The 18985-nt window shown below is 58.1% G+C and overlaps 2 protein-coding genes across 4 annotated transcripts; both read left to right on the forward strand.

Moving 5' to 3' along the window:
- The first annotated feature begins 502 nt into the window (after window positions 1-502).
- Window positions 503-5482, forward strand: ELAVL3 (ELAV like RNA binding protein 3). Of its 3 annotated transcripts, none has more exons than XM_074929885.1 (7): window positions 503-769; window positions 2184-2463; window positions 2832-2935; window positions 3170-3323; window positions 3621-3837; window positions 4040-4078; window positions 4224-5482. In XM_074929885.1, exons 1-7 carry the CDS (start codon window positions 761-763, stop codon window positions 4567-4569), a joined length of 1149 nt encoding a protein of 382 aa, XP_074785986.1. In that variant the 5' UTR covers window positions 503-760; the 3' UTR covers window positions 4570-5482. The 3 variants fall into 3 exon arrangements, with proteins under 3 accessions (XP_074785986.1, XP_074785987.1, XP_074785988.1); XM_074929886.1 differs by having other exon boundaries at window positions 504-769; window positions 4245-5482; XM_074929887.1 differs by having other exon boundaries at window positions 505-769; window positions 2187-2463; window positions 4245-5482.
- On the forward strand, window positions 4806-18339 carry LOC141972095 (uncharacterized). Its single transcript, XM_074929860.1, has 5 exons — window positions 4806-4953; window positions 7470-7833; window positions 9772-9890; window positions 17118-17288; window positions 18115-18339. The coding sequence occupies exons 1-4, from the start codon at window positions 4806-4808 to the stop codon at window positions 17285-17287; spliced, it is 801 nt and encodes a 266-aa protein (XP_074785961.1). The 3' UTR covers window position 17288; window positions 18115-18339.
- Window positions 18340-18985: the final 646 nt, after the last annotated feature.

Here is an 18985-nt window from a genome sequence, read left to right on the forward strand (position 1 = left end):
GCCCCCTCGGGCCCGCCCCGGCGCTGTCCCCGGTGCTGAACCGGCGGCGGCTCCGCCCGCACCGGGCGCCGGGTCCCTCCGCGCCCCCCCGGGCCCGGCAGTGCCGCAGCGGCGTCCTCACCGCGCCGCCCCCTCCTCCATCACCTCCTGCCCTTCCTCATCCTCTTCCATCACCCCGTTTTCCTTACACCGCCCCCCCCCTTCCTCCTCCATCACACACACCGCCCCCCCCCCGCTTTCTCCTCCTTCATCCTCCTCCTCCTCCTTCCCCCCCGACCGCCCCCCCCTCCTCCTTCTTCCCCCGCCCCCCCTTCTCCTCCTCCTCGGGTCACGTGGGCGGGCCGGGGGGGGGGGCTATAGGCGGTGTCTATAGGGGGGTCTTGGGGGGCGTCGGGGGGCCCCGCCCGCTCGGCAGCCAATGGGCTTCGCCGGGGGGGCTGGAGCGGGCCGTGGGGGGCAGGACCATTTTGGGGTGTCGGGGGGGCCGGACCGACCCACCTGCGGGCGGGGGGGCGGACGGAGCCATCGAGGAGCGGGGAGGGGGGGCCGGGCCGCGCCCACCGTGGCGGTTTGGGGGGGCCCCGCCCCGCGGCCGCCCAAGGACGTTTAAAGGACCGACGGGGCCACCGCTCACAGCGCCTGACGCCGCGGCTGAGACCCCCCGCGCCCCCCCACCTCGGGGCCCCCCGCAGCCCCCCGAGCCCGCTGGGCCGTGCGGGGGCCCCCCCCGAGCAGCCCCCGCGGCCACGGCCCCGCGACGATGGTGACGGTAGGAGCGGGGGGAGGGGCCGCGGGGGTTGGGGGTGTCGTCGGGGGGGCGCGGCCGGCACCCCCAGCGTCCTCCATCTCCCAAAAGACCCGTCCCGTGCATGTCCCCCCCCCCCCCGGCTCCCCAGCATCTACCATCCCCCTGCTCCCTGGGTCCCCGCACCCCCACGTCCCCCTGCTCCCCCCCTCCCTCACCAATCCTCTAGCCCCCCCCATTCCCCCCCCCCATCATCTCTGCGTCCCCCCCACGATGCCCCTACGGGCGTGTGACACACTTGGGTGGGGACGGGGGCGCCGGCGCTTGCACGCACACGCGTGTGCACCCTATGTATTGGTGTGCGACGGACACGCGTGTCACGGGGCGTGTTGGCCGAGTGGCATCTGCTGTGCGGGAACACGCGTGTGCCCCGTGTGCTCGCGTGGGACATGCGTGTGCAAGGGGGGGACACGACACAGCTGTCCCCCGTGTCCCCCCCCGCAATCCTTCCTCTCCGTTTGGCACCGGGGCCCTGCGGAGCCGCTGCCGCACGCACACGCGTGTGCGCAGGGTGGTGGGGCCCGCACACAGGTGCACACGCGTGTGCCCGCGCACACGCCTCCTCCGCTTCGGCGCGTGGGCGCGGGGACACGTGTGTGCGGGGAGGGGACACGCGGGGCGGAGGCGGGTGTCGCCGCGGCGGCTGCGGGTCCGGCTGCGCCTCCGGGGCCGCGTCGCCCGTAAATCCCATTTTCTCAATCCGATTTGGTGATTTTCGGCTTTTCCACTTTCACTTTTCTCGCCGGCTAATTTCGTCGCTGCCCCGCGGCTGGACAGACGGACACACGGACAGACTGGGTGTCCCCCCCCTCGCTCGGGCCGGGCCCCCCTGTCCCCCTCGTTCCCCTTAAAGGCGCAGTGTCCCCCCACGAGGGACCCCGGCGCCCCCCCCGCCCCGTTTCAGCCCCTGGTCAGTTCCCGGCGGGCCCGGGCCGGGCCGCGGCCGTGGCTGGCGGCCCCGGGTGTCCCGTCTCCCGGGGACAAAGGCCCATTGTCCCCCGCTATTGTGCGGGGGGGGGAGGGGCGGGGGCTCCTCCGCACAATGGGGGATTATCCCCCGGGGGGAGGGGCGCGACGGAAGCCGGAGTGTCCCGTGTGTCGTGTCCCCCCCCTCGGCTTTGGGGCTGCGGGAGCCGGGACACCTCGGTCCCCTCGTCCCTGCTGGGGGAGGGGCGTCCCGAGGGGCCCACTGCCCCCACGTGCCCACCCGAGTTGTCCTTGTCCCCCCCCACGCTGTCCTCATCCCCGTGGCTCCATCCCCGTGTCACCTCGGCGATGACTCTGTGTCCCCACCACCTGGGGTTCCTCGTGCCTCTCGCCCTGTCCCCCCCGCTGTCCCTGTGACGGGGACACCCTGGTGACCCCCCCGTCCCCTCAGCAGATCCTGAGCACAGTGGAGGCCCAGGCTCCCAGCACCCCGGGGCCGTCAGGCTGCGGCCCCGTCCCCGTGGCCGTGCCGGTGGTGGCGGTGCCAGGGCCGGGGGTGGCGGCGGCGCTGCCCAATGGGGCCCCCCCAGGCCCCCCCGTGGCCGATGACAGCAAAACCAACCTGATCGTCAACTACCTGCCCCAGAGCATGAGCCAGGAGGAGCTGCGGAGCCTCTTTGGCAGCCTGGGGGACATCGAGTCCTGCAAGCTTGTCCGCGACAAGGTCACTGGTATGGGACAGGGGGGACGGGACGCGGGGAGAAAGGACACGGGCAGATGGGACACGGGGACGGGGAGATGGGACACGGGACATGGGCAGATAAGACATGGGGACATGGTGCATGGGGACACTGGATGTGGGGACCTGCGGGGACAGGGATGGGCACGTGGATGGGATCACAGGGACAGGGACAACTCCAGGAACCTCTCTGGGGATGTCGGGTCCTGCAAGCACGACCCCAGGGACGTGGGGACCCACAGGGACAGAGATGAAGACGGGATGGAAACGGGCCTTGGGGACAGGGGTGGGGATGGGGACTGGGCATGGCGTGACTGGGCCCGTGCTGGGGCCACCCTCGGTGCTGACCCTGTGCTCCAGGGCAGAGCCTGGGCTATGGCTTTGTCAACTACGTTGAGGCGGGTGACGCCGACAAGGCCATCAGTACCCTCAACGGCCTCAAGCTGCAGACCAAGACCATCAAGGTGCAGATGCTGGGGTCTCTCGGGGGGGTGGGCACCAGGGATTCCTCGGGGGTTGGGGTGGAAGCTGGGGGTCCCTGGGGGGTGGTTGGGCACCAGGGGGTCCCTCAGCGGGGTGGACACTGGGTGGGGGTCCTTTGGTGGGGGCAGGTGCCTGGGTCCCTGGGTGGGCCCATGGGTGGGGGAGGCAGCTCTGTGGACACCCAGGTCCCCAGGGCTGACCCCCCCCCCCCCCAGGTGTCCTACGCTCGGCCCAGCTCAGCCTCCATCCGTGATGCCAACCTCTATGTGAGCGGCCTCCCCAAGGCCATGGGGCAGAAGGAGATGGAGCAGCTCTTCTCCCAGTACGGCCGCATCATCACCTCCCGCATCCTCATCGACCAGGTCACAGGTGTGCCTGGACGCCTGGGTCCCCTGGCAGGAGGGGGCTGCCCAGACGCCCGGGTTCCCAGGAGGGTCTGCAGGGTGGGGGGATGTCACCTGGGTGCCTGGGTCCCAGGGGTGGGCAGTGGGGTGCCTGGGAGGGAGGGAGGGTGTTCCTTGGACACGGGGGTCCCATGGGTGGGCTTGGGGGGGATCCCCCAGGTGCTGGGGTCCCACGGGTGGGTCCGTGCCTGTGACTCCCTGGATGCCTGGCTCCCGCGCAGCGGGGTCTCAGGGCTCTGTCCCCCGGCTGCCCTGTGCGCAGGTGTCTCGCGGGGGGTGGGCTTCATCCGCTTCGACAAGCGCGTGGAGGCAGAGGAGGCCGTCCGGGGACTGCACGGGCAGAAACCGCTGGGCGCCGCCGAGCCCATCACTGTCAAGTTCGCCAACAGCCCAGGCCAGAAGTCAGGGGGGGCCCTGCTCAGCCTCTGCCCCAGCACCCGCCGCTATGGTGCTCTGCATCACCCCCCCCAGCGCTTCCGGTGAGCCCAGCGTGCCCGGGGGTCCCCGGGGGGTGGGACACCCCCAGGAATGGGAGCGCCCCTCAGGAGATGAGTGTGGGAGCATCCCCAATGCCACGCGAATGCTCCCCAGGGGACGGGGCCACTACAGGGCGTGGGACACCCCCAGGGCACAGAGACGCCACCCTTGTGTCCCCTCCTGACGGCCTCTTGTCCTCTCCAGGCTCGACAATTTGCTGAACGTGGCCTACGGCGTGAAGAGGTAACGGCCCCTCCCCACCACCCAGTCCCCCCCTAGTCCAGCTCTGCACCCCCAGCTCCGTATGCAGGCGGGGGGCCCTGGCAGGAGGGCACCCATGTGTCCTGGGGGGGTAACCCGGCGTCCGGACGCCCTGACCCCAGGCCAGCCCGCTGTCGCTGCTGCCCAGGTTCTCCCCGTTGGCCATCGAGGCAGTGCCAGGGCTGGCCGGGGTGGGCCTGGGGGCCCCCGGCGCTGGCTGGTGCATCTTCGTCTACAACCTGGCACCCGAGGCGGACGAGAGCGTCCTCTGGCAGCTCTTCGGGCCCTTTGGTGCTGTCACCAACGTCAAGGTCATCCGTGACTTCGCCACCAACAAGTGCAAGGGCTTTGGCTTCGTCACCATGACCAACTACGAGGAGGCGGCCATGGCCATCGCCAGCCTCAACGGCTACCGCCTGGGCGACCGCGTGCTCCAGGTCTCCTTCAAGACCAGCAAACAGCACAAGGCCTGAGCCCCACCCCGCTGGCTTCCCGGCCCCTGGGACTGGGTCCCCTGGCATCACCAGGCCACGGGGACCCCCACGAGCAAGGACACCCTGGAGATCATGGAGAACCCCCCTGGAGACCTTGGGGACCCCCTCCATGAACGCCAAGGACACTGTGGGGACACCCTAAGGATACCCTGGAGACTGTGGAGACCCCTCCCAGGCACCAAGGATGCTGTAGGGTCCTCCCCACCCTGGAGACCATGGAGAACTGCCCCGGACACCTGGAGACCTTGGGGACCCCCTCCATGGCACCAAGGACACCATGGGGACACCTGAAGGACAACCTGGATACCATGGACACCCCCGCCTCCCCCCTAGGCACCATGGACCCTCTGAGGACTCCCCCAGGTGTCCCCAAGCTCTTGGACACTGTGGGGGCAAGGAAATGGAGGGGGCACCCCTGAAGAGCTGCCTGCCCCACCACCCTGGAAAGTCTGGAGAGCCCCCAGGACACTGAGGACACGCTGGGAACCCCCCAGACACCCTGAAAACTCTGGGAATTGTGAAGGAGTCTGGACGCGGAGGAAAGGTCACCTCTGAAGTCCCCAGGAATGCCGTGGGCGCCCCAAAGACCCGGGGACTGCCCCCAGCACCCAGAGGTATTGGGGGACCCTCCTGGGCACTGCAGAGACCCTTGCAGTGGGCCCCCCCGCCCCTTTCCCCGTGCCTGGAACCCGCGGCGACCTCCGACAGCCCAGGTACCCCCGGAGCTCCCGGCCCCCCGCAGCGCCTGGTCTGCAGGTGCTAGACCAACACACGCCCCCCGCCCCCCTTTTTTTTTCCCCCTCTGGGGGGGGTTGTGCACCCCCAAACAGGGAGAAGGGGGATCCCCCCCTCCCTTAGGGGTGTCCCGCCCCCCGGGGTGCTCCGGGGCAGACACCCCCCCCCCCCCCCCCCCCCAACCCCGGGCGTACCGTAGGGGAAGGGGAGCCCCGCCCCCACGCCCAAGCCCCGCCCCCGGGGCTCATCCCTGCCGCACTAGACCCCGCCCCCAGCTCGGAGACCACGCCCCCCGCGCAGTTTCCCCTCGCGGCGGCGCCCTCTGGCGGTGGCCGGACCACCCGGAGCGGCGCCCGGGGTCCGCGGGTTCGAGCCCCGGCTCCGGCCGCTGCCCCGGGGAGGGGCCCCCACCAGAGCACCTGATTCGGCTCATTTTGTCCCCAGGCTGGTGCCAAGTGGGGTCGTGCCACCCTCCCCTCCGGTCCAGGAGTCCGGGGGGTGTGTCTGCTCTCTCTCTCCTCTTTTTTCCATTTGTTTCTTTTTTTTGGAGGGGGAAATTTTTTTGGGAGAAAGAACAAACAATAATGAATATTAACAATAACGGTAGCGCTAACGGTAGCGAGGAGAGAGACCGACACGGCGAGCGGTGACTCCTCTGGAGCGACAGACACAAAACCATCTATTTTTGTAAGAGAAGAAGAAAAAAAATTTTAAAAAAAGAAATCCCCTGAGGTCCCCCCAAACCGCCCCTCTGGAGGGAAGTCGCAGGGGTGGGAATCTGTTACGTGCCCCCCCCCCCCCCCAGTTGCTTGGAGGCAGGGCCAGAGGCTGCGATCCCCAAGCATGGTCACAGCACGTTTTGCGAGGGGCTGATGGCACTAAAACACCACCAGGTTGAGTTTGCCAGAGGGTCCCGCTGCCCCTGAGCCTCCAGCACCCCCAGACCGGGGGGAGGTGTGTGTGTGTCTTGTCCACACTACCCTGTCCCCACTATTCTCCAAATACCCCAGAAATGGGTACTTTTGCCCCAACCTCCTCAGCTTGCTGGGGTAGGTGCTTTTGCTTGGCCAGTTCGAGCGTTCTGGCCAGAGAAAAGGGCAGAAAAGCCCCTGAAACCCCCAACCCTCCCAACAGGGTGAGTCCCCCATAGCAGCCCCATCCTTATTATTATTATTATTATCATCATTATTATTATTATTATTATTGTTGATGTTGTTGTTGTTATTGTTACTATTGCTATTATTATTTATTTTCTCCGTCGGGATAATTTCTTACTTTTCAGTGGTTTCGGTTCCTATTTATTTGATTCTTCGCTGGCTTTACCCAGTCCTGGGACCCCTGGGACGCTCTGCCCCTCCTGGGTCCCCTGGGACCCCACCCCACCCCTCCCGGATCCTGCTTTTTGCGTTGCGTCGTGTCGTGCTCGTTTGCAGCTTCTCGTAGTTTTAACTTATTGTTAATGTAAATATTTATTACACACCCCCCCCGCCCATGTGTGCGCGTGCCCCTGGGGCGGGCGAGGGACCCAGGCAGCCGGGGTCGCCTCCACCCCCGAGCTCTGACCCCCTGGGCGGCTCCACCCTGGGGATCCCCACCCCGGGGACCCGGGCAGCCCCCGCCCCAGCAGGACGGGTGGGCCGAGGGGACCCCCAGTTCAGTAGCAATAAGAGCTGCACCCCGGGGGGGCCCTGCCTCGGCCCCCGCCACGTGTCTGGGGGGACCCAACGTGGGGAGAAAGCTCCTGAGCGTGAACAGCCCCCCCCGCGGCGGAGCGGGGCCCCCGGCGGGGACGGGCTCCTGGCTCCCACCCCCGCACTCGACTCTTTGTACTTTTCATGGCAGAAATAATAAAATATAAAAAAATTCAGAAATTGTCGTGTGTGACGTGGGACCCGCGCGCCCTCGCGGCGCGGGGCGAGGCCCGGTGGGAGAGCACCCGCCCTCCGCTGCCGCCTCGGCGCGTCCTGCCGCGGGCGGCCGAGGATGCCGGGGCCGGGGGAACGGCGCGGGGCGGCGGCGGCCTTCTGCGCGGTCACGTGAGCCGCGTGCACGCCGGGAGCTGCCGGCGCCCTGTACGGGGCGGTCACGTGAGCCGCGGGGCACGCCGGGAGCTGCCGGCGCCCGGTACGGGGCGGTCACGTGAGCCGCGGGGCACGCCGGGAGCTGCCGGCGCCCTGTACGGGGCGGTCACGTGAGCCGCGGGGCACGCCGGGAGCTGCCGGCGCCCGGTACGGGGCGGTCACGTGAGCCGCGGGGCACGCCGGGAGCTGCCGGCGCCCGGTACGGGGCTCCCGGGCGGTCCCGCGGGCCGCGGCGCTGCTGGGGCCGGACGCGCTTCGCTCCTCGGCGGCCGCGGAGAAGGGGCGTCCCCGGGGCGCTCCCGGGGGCGGCGGCCGCGGGCGAGAGGGGCGTCCCGGCCCTGCCTCTGCCGAGCGCCGGGAGCGGGCGGGCCCGACCCTCCCTTCTGAGTCGCGGAAGCAGCCTCCGCAGCTCGGAGTCCGCCAGCGGGTACGTCTGTTGTTTACTGCGGCCGGGCTGCAAGGGGATCTCTCCACAAAGCTTCCGCACCACCAGCACGTTTTACCAAAAACTTACCGAGTGTGGCTATTGATACAGAGAGATGGTGACTTGTTTTGAGATTTATTTATTTATATCAAACTGCTTATCAACTTATTTACTTACTTATAGCAAGTTGCAGTATTACTGATAGTATTTTTGAATATTGCTAAGAATCCTGCTTGCCCAGACCGTTCTGTGGAATTTTACCAAGGACTGCTGTGTTCAGCAGGAGTTCACTGCGAAAATCTACCACGAACTGCAGTGTTCAGCAGAACATCATGGTTCTGTCCTTGGGGAACAGGTGGCTCTATCTAGTTGGAATCTTGGTAATGAGTAAAGATACCCATGTACGGATGGTAGGAGTCGGTTCTCTTAGATAAGAAAAAATGAATAAAACAGCCGAAAACCACTCTTATTATTCAAGAAATTGGCCAAGAGAATCTGCGCATGCTCCGGAGCAAAACCAAGGTGAGGAGGACTGTGAGCCTTCCTCCCAAAGCCCCCCGGGGCCCCCCCAGGAGGCGATGGGCAGGGGCAGAGAGACAGAAACTGCTGACACCAGCCTCCAGAACCCGCACGTGTCCGTTTGTGTTCTGTAACCCAGTGGATATGGATCTCCGCACTCTGTAAGTTTTTGGTAAAATGTGCGGTGGGTGTGCAAGCTTTTTGGAGAAATTCCCTTGCACCCCAGTGCCAGAGTAAACATCCCTGCTGTATAACTCTATTAAGTTGTAGAGCCTTTTTTCTGCGCATCAATACAGATATTAACTGCTTATGTAGCACAGATATCCACATGCAGGGTGAGGCTGCGTTAGTTCTGGAGGCTGGTATCAGCAGTTTCTGTCTCTCTGCCCCTGCCCATCGCCTCCTGGGGGGTGTCTCTGGAGGTCTGTTGGAGGAAGGCTCCCAGTCCTCCTCACCTTGTACTTTTCCTCGGAGCATGCGCAGATACTCTTAGCTAATTCCTTGAAAAACAAGAGTGGTTCCTGCTGGTTTACCATCTCTATCTTATTTAGAAGCACCAATATACTGTTTTCTACTATGCATAGGTGGCTATCTATCCATTAAAAAGACTAAACTAGTTAGAACCCATCTGGTTCTGACCAAATTGTCACTTATTTTTGCCGAACATACTTATTCTTGGTAAGTTTCCACAGAAAAATGCTTTGTTTTGGTGAAGTAGCCCTTGGTAAGCTTCCACAGAACAGTCAGGGTGAGCAGGATTATTGAGCAATATTCAGAAATCCTTGTAAGTTGCTGTAAGTAAATTGCAAAGTAGGTGATGGTTTTCTTGGATCGCTCCCCCTGCCTCGGCCCTGTCCCGACAGCAGCCGGCCACCCTCATTGTCTCCCGTTAACGGGCGCTGGCAGCCCCGGGGGGAGGGCGGTGGCTCCAGGGGCTCCTGCCCCAGCGGTGAGACCCACCGGGGCGTGCTGCGATGGACCCTGGGGGAAACGGCTGCTCGTTCTCTTCCCCTTCCAGAGACTGTGCTGAGGGCTCGGTCGGCTGCTCCTCCCGGGGTTGTTGCTGGCAGCACTTGCCTCAGGTTTGCGAGGGCTGTCGCTATGTGGCCTCGTCCTCCTGGCAGCGTGGGTGACCAGGGACTGGTGGGCACTCACTGGCGTCAGGTAGGAGCCGCTCTGGATGATGCTTAAGAGGCTAAAAAAAGGTAAAGCAGCAGTAAAACGAAATCGAGGGAATAAGGATGTAAGGTGCCTCCAGCCACAGATGCGAGCCAGGCAGTTCTGAGTGAGGAGGGGTCCTCAGCAGCCCCGATCCCCAACGCCCGCCGCAGGGTCTGTGTGTGCATATGGCCGCGGGGAGGGGGTGTGTGTCTGGGAAGCCTCGTATTGCAGGAGCTGTAAATGACCGCTGTGCTCTCCTAGGTGGAGGACAGTCAAGCAACTGGAGCTGCAGGAGAGGGAGGGCGAGAGAGAGAAAGAGATGGAGAAAGAAGCATCTGGACCGTGCAGTTCTGTGGGCAGTGCCAACATCGGGAGCCACAGTCAGTCCCAGGCCATTCGGGCTGTGTCCTGCCTATCTGTATCCTGGTCTCTCCCTGCCTGTCTCTGCATCCCCCACCCCTCCAGATCCTCACCAATCTCCCTCTCTGTCGTTGTCTCTCTCTTCAGCTGTCTGTCTGCCTGCCTCCCTTCCCCCTGTCTGCCTCCCTGACCCTTTCTTTTCCTCTGTCTTTTCCTTCCCTGTATCTGTGCTCTTCTCTGTTCTTGTGTCCTGCTCCCTGTCTTTTTTCTACATCCATTTCTGTCCTGCAGCCCATTACTCTTTTTTCATTCTTCATCTTTTTGTCCTGATCTGTATCCCTCTCTTATTCAGTCCTTCTGTCCTGTTCCCTTTCTCTCTCTATGTCCTGCTCCCTGTCCCTCTTTTTCTTCTTCTGAGTCCTGCTCTCTGACTCTATTTCCCTGTTTCTCTGTCCTCCCTCTCGTCCATCTTGCTCGCCTCCCATGGGTCAGTGTCTCCCTCTTGACATCTAAACTCTGTTCACATGCCCTCCAGGTATCTTTGTATCCTCGAGCTGCCATCAGGGTCTCTGGGCCCCACAGCACCTCTCTAGTTCTGTCACGATGCTCCCTGTGAACGTCCTTGTGTTCCATAGCCATCCTTCACCTCTGCAGCAGGCTTTGTTATCTTGCCTGTTCTGAGACAGCTCTTCCCCAGGCTCTTGCTGTGCTCAGAGCACTCTTACCTTTCCCTCCGCCATGTCCGATGCCTCCCCAGTCCTCTGAGGACATCTGTATCCTGTCCAGATCCCCTCCTGGGTACCTCACTGTGTCAGCCATCCATTGTTTGTCTCTATATCCGCCTTCCTCCCACCTCCCAGAGCCCTCTCGTTCCCTCACGCCCCCTCCCCAGGCGATCCTCGTGCCCCACAGCACCCTTTGAGCTCTGCAGCCCTTTTGTACCCCCCGTAGTCACACAGAACTCTCGCTCTCAAGCTTTCTCTGTGCCCCGGAGCACTCTTTCCGTACTCAGTGCCATCTCGGATGTCTCCGTGCAGCTGTTCATCCCCTGAGGATATCTGTACGTGTCTGGGACACCTTCTTGAGTTTGGATTGTGTTCCAGAGCTGCCTCCTGACTCTCTGTCACTCTCATCACCCTGCTCCTGTTGTGATGGTGCCTCCCAGGGCCATCCTCATGCCCCCAGCCCTCTTTTGGCTCTGTAGTGCCCTTTGCACTCTTTCGCTCCCAGAGAACCTTTCCTGATGCCACCTTTCATCTCCAGAACACTCATGGTGTCCTCTGTGCCAGCTAGGACACCTCTGTCCAGGCCCTGGGCCCCTGAGGACACCTGTAGTCTGTTCATATCCCCTCTGGCTGACTCGATGGTGTCCTCGAGCGTTTCTTTGGCTGCTCTCCTCAGAACCCCTCTGCTACGGTCACGATGCCTCCCGAGGTCGCAGATGTTCCCTGCAGCACACTTTGAGCACTGTAAGCCCTCTTTGGACTCATTTTGTCACAATCGCACTGCTCCTAAGATCTCTGTTCCTAAAAATTAGCTTTCTTTTTCTTCTCTGTGCCATCTAGGAGAGCTTCCTTGTGCTCCACAGAATTTTGGTAGCACTTTGCCTCCCTTTTGATCTCTTCTATGATGACCCCTGTGTTCCCAGTCACCATGCCTCCTGAGACCTTTGTGTACCACAGCCCTGTTTTAGCTCTGTAGCAGACTTTGATCCTCTCTCATTCCCTCAGAAACCTGTCCTTGGGTTTCTTTGCATCTTAGAGCACTCTTATTGTCATCCTTTCTGCCATCTCGGGTGTCTCTGCTTGGTCCCTGGCTTCCTGAGGATGTTTGTACTCTGTTCAGATCCCCTCCAGACTCCCTCCTTGTGTCCCTGAGCCTTCTTTGGTGTCTTTGGCCTGATCAGGACCCCGCAAATGGTGTCATGATACCTACCGATGCCTTCAAGGTTGCCCTTAGCAGACTTAGAGCTCTTTGTAGCAGAGCTCACACCTCTCTTGTTCCGTCAGGAAATTTCGAAAGTCCGTATCTGTGACCCAGCCCAGTCATTCTGTCCTCTCTTCCCTCCAACCATGCCTCTATTCATTCCCTGGCCCTCTGATGACACGTTTACTTAGTTCAGATCCCATCTGGATTTAGTTGTCACGTCCCTGTCGGAGGAGGGAGACGCAGACACCAGGTGGTCATCAGCAAGTCTCGTTTATTGTCAGCTATCATCGTGGTTAAATACAATGGTTAATAAGCTCATACATATTACAAAATTATAGCTCATCATTGGCCAGTTAGCTATTTACGTCTTATCGGTGGTTGCTATGCACTTCTTCATTCCTGTGGTTAAACATCAGCTTCAGTTCCTTATCTACATCCTGTTCTGCACATTCTTGCAAGGCTTCTTTGTTCTCAAGGGCACCCTGTCCCTGAGGTTATCTCTTCTAATCTTATCAAGTTAGTTCGGCTGTGGCCCTTCTTCTCTAGCCAGTCTTGCACAAAACTCTCTACATTTCCCCCGTTTTTATTTTGCATAAGCCAGGCTTGGTTTGCAACCTTCATAAATAACCCTTTTATACAAGAAAAGGCACAGCTAAAAATTAACAGTCCTATTACAATTATTATCACAAGTAACAACAAACTCTGGATTATCCCTTTTTAAAGGCCATTGCTTAACCATTACAGGAGTGTTGGTAGTCCATGTAAGTGGAATTGGGAAAGTCCAAGCAATGGCGATTACCCCAAAGGGTGCTCATTTGACAGAACGATTCCAAGCTGTGCCAACACATCTCTCCCAATTAAACAATGTACCATGGGAGGTAGAGTCACTATTGACAAAACCGTGACCAATTGTTGTTCTTCCACTGTTATTGTCACTGGGGGTGTCTTCCGAGCTAAGGTAAATCCTCCTACTCCCGTGACTGTATCCGATGTATCTTTAGCAGGCCAGTCCTTTGGCCATCTTTCTGGAGAAATAATGCTGGTGTCTGCTCCTGTATCTAGCAGGCCCCAAAGTTCGATGGTATGTCCGGCATAAGTTATCTTTATCTTCTTTTTGGGTCTGCTATGTAAGTCCATTGTGAGCATTGCTAAGCCAGAGGACCCAAAACCTCGGTCACCACGAGGGGCCTGTTCTAGCGGTTGTATTCCTCGGCTAATTTGTGAGAGCGGTATAAACTGCGCAATACGCTGCCCTGATTCAATCGTTAAGGGTGGAAAAAGAGTATAGGCCATAATTTGTAGTTCTCCTTTATAATCCACATCAATCACGCCAGGTAACACAAACAGTCCCAAGATAGAAACTGAGGATCGTCCTAATAACAGTCCTCCATAAGCTTGTTCTTCAATTTTTATAGGGCCATATACTCCAGTAGGAATTTTCGTGGGTCGCGTTGTCATCAAGGTAACTTTTACTGCTGCTGCCAAGTCGAGCCCCAAGCTCCCTGTTGTGGCGGGTTGAAGGCAGGAGGTGGCGCTGATGTCACGGCAGCGACTTGTGTCTGGGCGCGGCTGCCGTTCGCGCTCCGTTGGGAGTTTCCCGGCGGTCGCCGTCGGCAAGCGGTGGTGTTATGAGTGTTACTTTGACAGTTTTGGCACCACACTCCTGCTGCTCGACAATTTCTCCTCATGTGGCCTCCCCCTCCACATCGATAGCAGCGCATAGAGGGCGGTCGGCGATCACTGGACGTTGCTGGAGCCACAGTGGAAGCACGGAGAGGAGCAAGAGCTGCAAGCACTTGGGATTGTGTCGATTCTGCCTGTTTTTGTAGTACTAGCCCTAGCTCTTTAAGGGCATTAACCAAAAAGACTTGCGAACCCGTTGGTTGCAAAGCCATCGTCTCTAGAGCTTCCTCTATGGTCCAATTAGCACCCAGTGTTGCTAATACCTTTTTGGTGGTCTCATTGCTATTTTGCAAAGCACACTGTTTAAGGAGCGCCCCACACATATAATCCGGCACTCCTGCTTTCTCTATTGCTGCAGCAGCTTTTTCTATAAAGTTCCCAAATGATTCCTCTCGTCCTTGCTTAATTCCCATATACATAGGTATGCCTGAACTATCCTTTACTTGGTCTATAGCAGTCCTTACTAACCGCATCGCTTCCCGAACCTTATCTGGGCCCATTACCATTTGAGCTTCTGTTCTCCGGTAATTTCCTACCCCCATCAATTCCTCCATCGTAACCCCATGCAGTGGATCTCCTGGCCCCCTCTGAGCGGCTAGGGCCTCATTAACACGTCCATGCCAGTGTGCATTAAATAGTAACTGCTGATGCTGTGTGAGTATTAGCTTTACAATACTTCGCAAATCGTTTGGAAGCAACAGTTGTGTATCAAACAAATAATCTAACATCTGCTTAACGGGCTCACTCTTAAATCCAAATTGACTCACTGTCTGCCGTAATTGTGCTAACAGTTTCCAATCTAGTGGCGCATACGTTCCTAACTGCACCGGCTGTCCTTGTTGATCCACTTCCTGAGTGTACACCACGGGAAATGCCCAATCTTTTGCTGCCTCTACCTCCGCCTCCACTCCATTTTCTAGCCCATGCTTTGCCAGGGCACTCCACGCTTCTCTCCTTTGTTTTACCATCTCCTCCCACAGGTCGCTAAGCGCCCCAGGGACAGGTTCTGGCTCTGATGGAGTCACGGGAGCCTTATTCCCCGAGATATTTCCGTCGGCATTAGCGGGCTTTGTTAAGGTAGATCCTTTCGAGATCTCCTCAAGAGTAAGTGCGGAGGGCGGCAAGCTACTCATGTCTGGGCGGCTCTCAGACCCCCCAGGGAGAGGTATCACTACTTGCGAAATGCCAGGTGCTCGAGGCTCGTTATCTGACCCATACTGCGCATTTTTCTTATATGCCTCAACCGCTTCCTTAGCTGCTCTTTTTTCTGATTCCTGTTTCAGCAACGTATTATGAACTACTCTCCATATCTTTCCCAATTTTTTCGCTGTCTTATCATCTTCCAAAACTGCTTCCCATAATATATCTCCTAATTTGCGCCATTCTGTAATTTCATGCACTGTATGTGGGTTCAAAAAACAGCCTTTTGCATATCCCCAAGCTAACAACCCAGGAAGCTCCTTTTTTAAATCTATTTCCTTCACCCCCCTCCTTTCTAAGTGGGATATAAATAAATCATATGCTGCTTGCCTGTCCATTATGTCGTCAGCGCTGTTGCAACTCTCTGGCTCCGGCAGCACGTATGGCCCAGGACTACCGTTGTAGCTCCTGAGGGTGCCTTCCCTCCGTCGTTTGACACCGACCCGGTTGCATCGGGCCCCAACACTACTTCACCGACCGTGGCGCGTGCTTCCCTGTTTTCTTTTGCAGCGACAGGATCACGTCGGGGTCACCATTTGTCGGAGAAGGGAGACGCAGACACCAGGTGGTCATCAGCAAGTCTCGTTTATTGTCAGCTATCATCGTGGTTAAATACAGTGGTTAATAAGCTCATACATATTACAAAATTATAGCTCATCATTGACCAGTTAGCTATTTACGTCTTATCGGTGGTTGCTATGCACTTCTTCATTCCTGTGGTTAAACATCAGCTTCAGTTCCTTATCTACATCCTGTTCTGCACATTCTTGCAAGGCTTCTTTGTTCTCAAGGGCACCCTGTCCCTGAGGTTATCTCTTCTAATCTTATCAAGTTAGTTCGGCTATGGCCCTTCTTCTCTAGCCAGTCTTGCACAAAACTCTCTACACGTCCCCAGTCCTTTTTCTGTCTCTCTGGCTCCCTTGGGACAGTTCTCCCAGTCACGGTGCCTCCCAAGACCCTTCTTGTGCTCCAGTTCCATCTTGTAGCAGTTTAGGTGGGGCCAACTTTGAGCCACAAATGAGCGCATTTGTTCCTCTGTGCTAGCTGGGATCCCAGCGTTCAGTCCCTGGTCACCCCAGGCCATCTGCACTCTGCTCAGACGATCACCCGACTTCCTTCTTGTCATCCCTAAGCCGCCTTTTATCCATCAGCCCCTCTCAGCACCCCTCCCCTCACAGTCACGATGCATGCAAGACCTTCCTCGATCTCCACAGCACCTTGTAGCACTCTGGCTCTCCCCCGGCCCTTCCCTCTGGCTCTCCCCCTCTCTGTCAGCGCCTCCTTTCTTTGCTCCTCAGCATTCCTCACTCCTTTGTCTTTCTCTCTGCCACCGAGGGTGTCTCCATTCACTTGTTCTCAGTCATCTCCAGTTTGCCCAGATGCCCTCCCGAGGCTCCAAGGCCCTCGCTGTGTTTTTTCTTACTCTGCCCCCTCCCAGTCCCTCTGGTCTCTGTAACAATGTCTTCCAAGTGCTTTCTCATACTCCACAGCACACTTCTAGCACTTTAGCTCCCTTTTGATTTCATTTTTTTGTGCTCTTCAGAGCGCTCTTACCTTACTTATTGCTGTGTCAGTTTGCACATGTATCTGGGTTGGAACTGCTCTGCCTGGGGGCGTAGCAATGTCAGGCAGAGGAAGAATAACAGTAAGAGTTTATAGTTAATGTTGATATGCCCGGACTGTTTAGTTACAGACCGTACAGCCCCCCTCAGAGCCAGTACCCTCAGGCAAGAATGTCAAGGGGGTGACCAGAGTTCGCTGTGAGGGGCTGCTCGAGTGGTAGCCAAACAGATGTTAAGGCTTTTATATGTAGGGCTTAATGCTGGTTTGTATTTTGTGGGTTTTTTTCATGGCAGGCTGTACTTGGGAGTCTAGATGCTGTTCCTAAATGAAATCAAGACCTCTGGAATTGTTAAGCTGTCACTCAGCATCCAGGTGTCTTGTTTAAACGTTCTTTTGAGGTGCAGAAGGACAATATGCACCAAGGAGCGAGAGCGCGGCGAGCAGAGGGCTGTGGGAAGGTGGGTCGGCGCGTGCTGTGGGAGGGGACCTGTGACCGGCGGTTACACGAGTGGCTACAGGTTTGGGATTTTTCATTTTGAAGGCACGAAGCAACGAGCAAAGCAGCGTATCGGCACCGGAGGTGACTGGGGTGCGAGGTGACACGAGGGGGCTGAAGCTGCAGTTATTTTTCAGGGGTATTGTTTTCACAGAAAGTTACCAACAGCACCCCTTGTTGGTGAAGTTAGAAACACCCCTTGTTGTTTGTGTCTCAGGCGGTGCCCAAGCCTCAACGTGGCGACCTGTAAAGGTCAGAGGTGGGGCGGGTGAGCGGCCAAGGCGTAAAGGAGCAGGAGACGGTCACGGCTGCGGGCAGGCCGCGGCTCCAGGGGGTGGGGGTGTCTCAGCTCGTGTCTCTCGCTTGGTTTTGGCAGGTGCTGCCTGTAGCCCTGGAGGGCCGAAGCCACGCGCCGGTGAGCGGTCCCGGAAGGAGGGGGCCGGGTCGGAGTTTAGGAGCAGAGAATCACGTGGCAGCTCGATTAAGCGTTTCCCGTGGTTGTGCAGGTGCCACGCAGGGAGCCTTTGGAATCGGATGAGCATTTGAGGTGAGCTGGGCTAGCAAAGAGGAGTGTGGGGCTGGTGATTTCTTGCAAGCACAATAGTTTTCTGGGTTTTGGTATCATAGGTGCCTGTGGTGGTTTGACCTTGGCTAAAGGCCAGGTACCCACCAAGTCGCTCTATCACTTCTCCCCCCTTTCCCCTTGTTTTCTCAACAGGGCAAAGAGGGGAAAGAAAATAAGATAGACCAACCCTTGTGGTAAAACAAAAGCAGTTTTAATATAAGCAAAGTGAAGCAAAGGTCTGTGCGTGGGAGCAAAGAAACGAAACCAGATTTATTCTCTGCTTCCTACGGAGAGGTGCTGTGGGGCCTTCTCAGGAGCGGGGCTCCCATACGCGCAGTGGTTGCCTCAGAGGACCAAGGGTGACACCACCACCCGCCTTCCTCCTTTCTCCCAGCTTTATACTGAGCAGGCGTCACATGGTCTGGAATGTCCCTTGGGTCAGCTGGGGTCAGCTGTCCTGGCTGTGTCCCCTCCCGAGATCTTGCCCACCCCGTCCCACTGGGGGAAATGTCGGAAGGAGCCTTGGTGCTGTGTAAGCGCTGCTCAGCAGCAGCCACCACACCAGGGTGCTGCCAACACCCTGCAGGTCCCAGCATAAACCACAGCACCATGGGGCTGCTGTAGGGGAAAACCAGTTCCAGCTCAGCCAGACCCAGTACAGCGCCACAAGCCGCGACGGCCGCAGCGTCTGGCACCGGTTGGTGCAGAGCAGGGGAGGGGAAAGCCCCGTGGCTTTTGAGGTGGAGGTGTTGTGGCAGAGGTGTGTCAGCTGACGTGATGCCGACTGCGGGCACTGGTGTTTTTGCAGCTGATGAAGAGGAACCTGGCAGCTGCAGGAATATCCTGGTGAGCTGCTGTGGGTTTGTTGAGGATGGATTCAGACCCCTGGCCCCCTGACGGCTAAGCTGAGCATCCGGGACCACTGTGGGTGTGTGTGATTTTGACTTCAGTTGGAAGGAGACTTTCCACAATGGAAATCTTTCCCATTCAACATTTCATTTTGTGAACTCCCCATCAGAGTGAATCTTCAGAGGTAATGTACTTGGCAGCAGAAGTCATAGTAACAAGTCTTTTCACTGTCTTTTTTTTAAAAAAAATCCTGCCAAAGTGCCAAGCACAGCACATCGTCCAAAAGTTGATGGTGTCACTGGTCTTTGGGTTCTCAGCTGTAAGAACTGGGATGTCATAAAAGCTTGTTCTCCTGCAGTGCACCCAAAAGCAGAGCAGCAAATCTGCCAGTCCTTTTTGGTAGGCTTATGTGCTGCAGCACTGGGGGTTTGTGCCGCGATTGAGAGTCCTGTCCCACAGGTTTGGTTTTTTTTTTTTTTTTTTTTTCTAAAAGTAAAACCATATGCGGCATCTCTTCTCACTGATTTTTCTATCAAATGAAACAAGAAAAAAAGTTACAACTGAATAATTTACAAATTGACTTGCATTGTTTAAACTGTAACTACCAAACAGCTATAGCATATAATTCATTAGGTGGAGTTAAGCAGTTAGCTTTTTGTTCTAAATGTTTAAAAACAGGTAACTGAATGTTACGGGTTTTTTTCCTGATATTTTGTTGGGGTGCTCTGAAGTACTTTATTTCTGTCTCACTCACTCAGTGGTGCATTTCCGTGGCAGTTCAGCAGCGTCTCTTGGTTGGTGCAGCTGGCCAGACGTCCCTGCTAATTACA

The sequence above is a fragment of the Athene noctua genome, chromosome 31 (genome assembly GCF_965140245.1).
Source record: "Athene noctua chromosome 31, bAthNoc1.hap1.1, whole genome shotgun sequence".
NCBI lineage: Eukaryota > Metazoa > Chordata > Aves > Strigiformes > Strigidae > Athene > Athene noctua.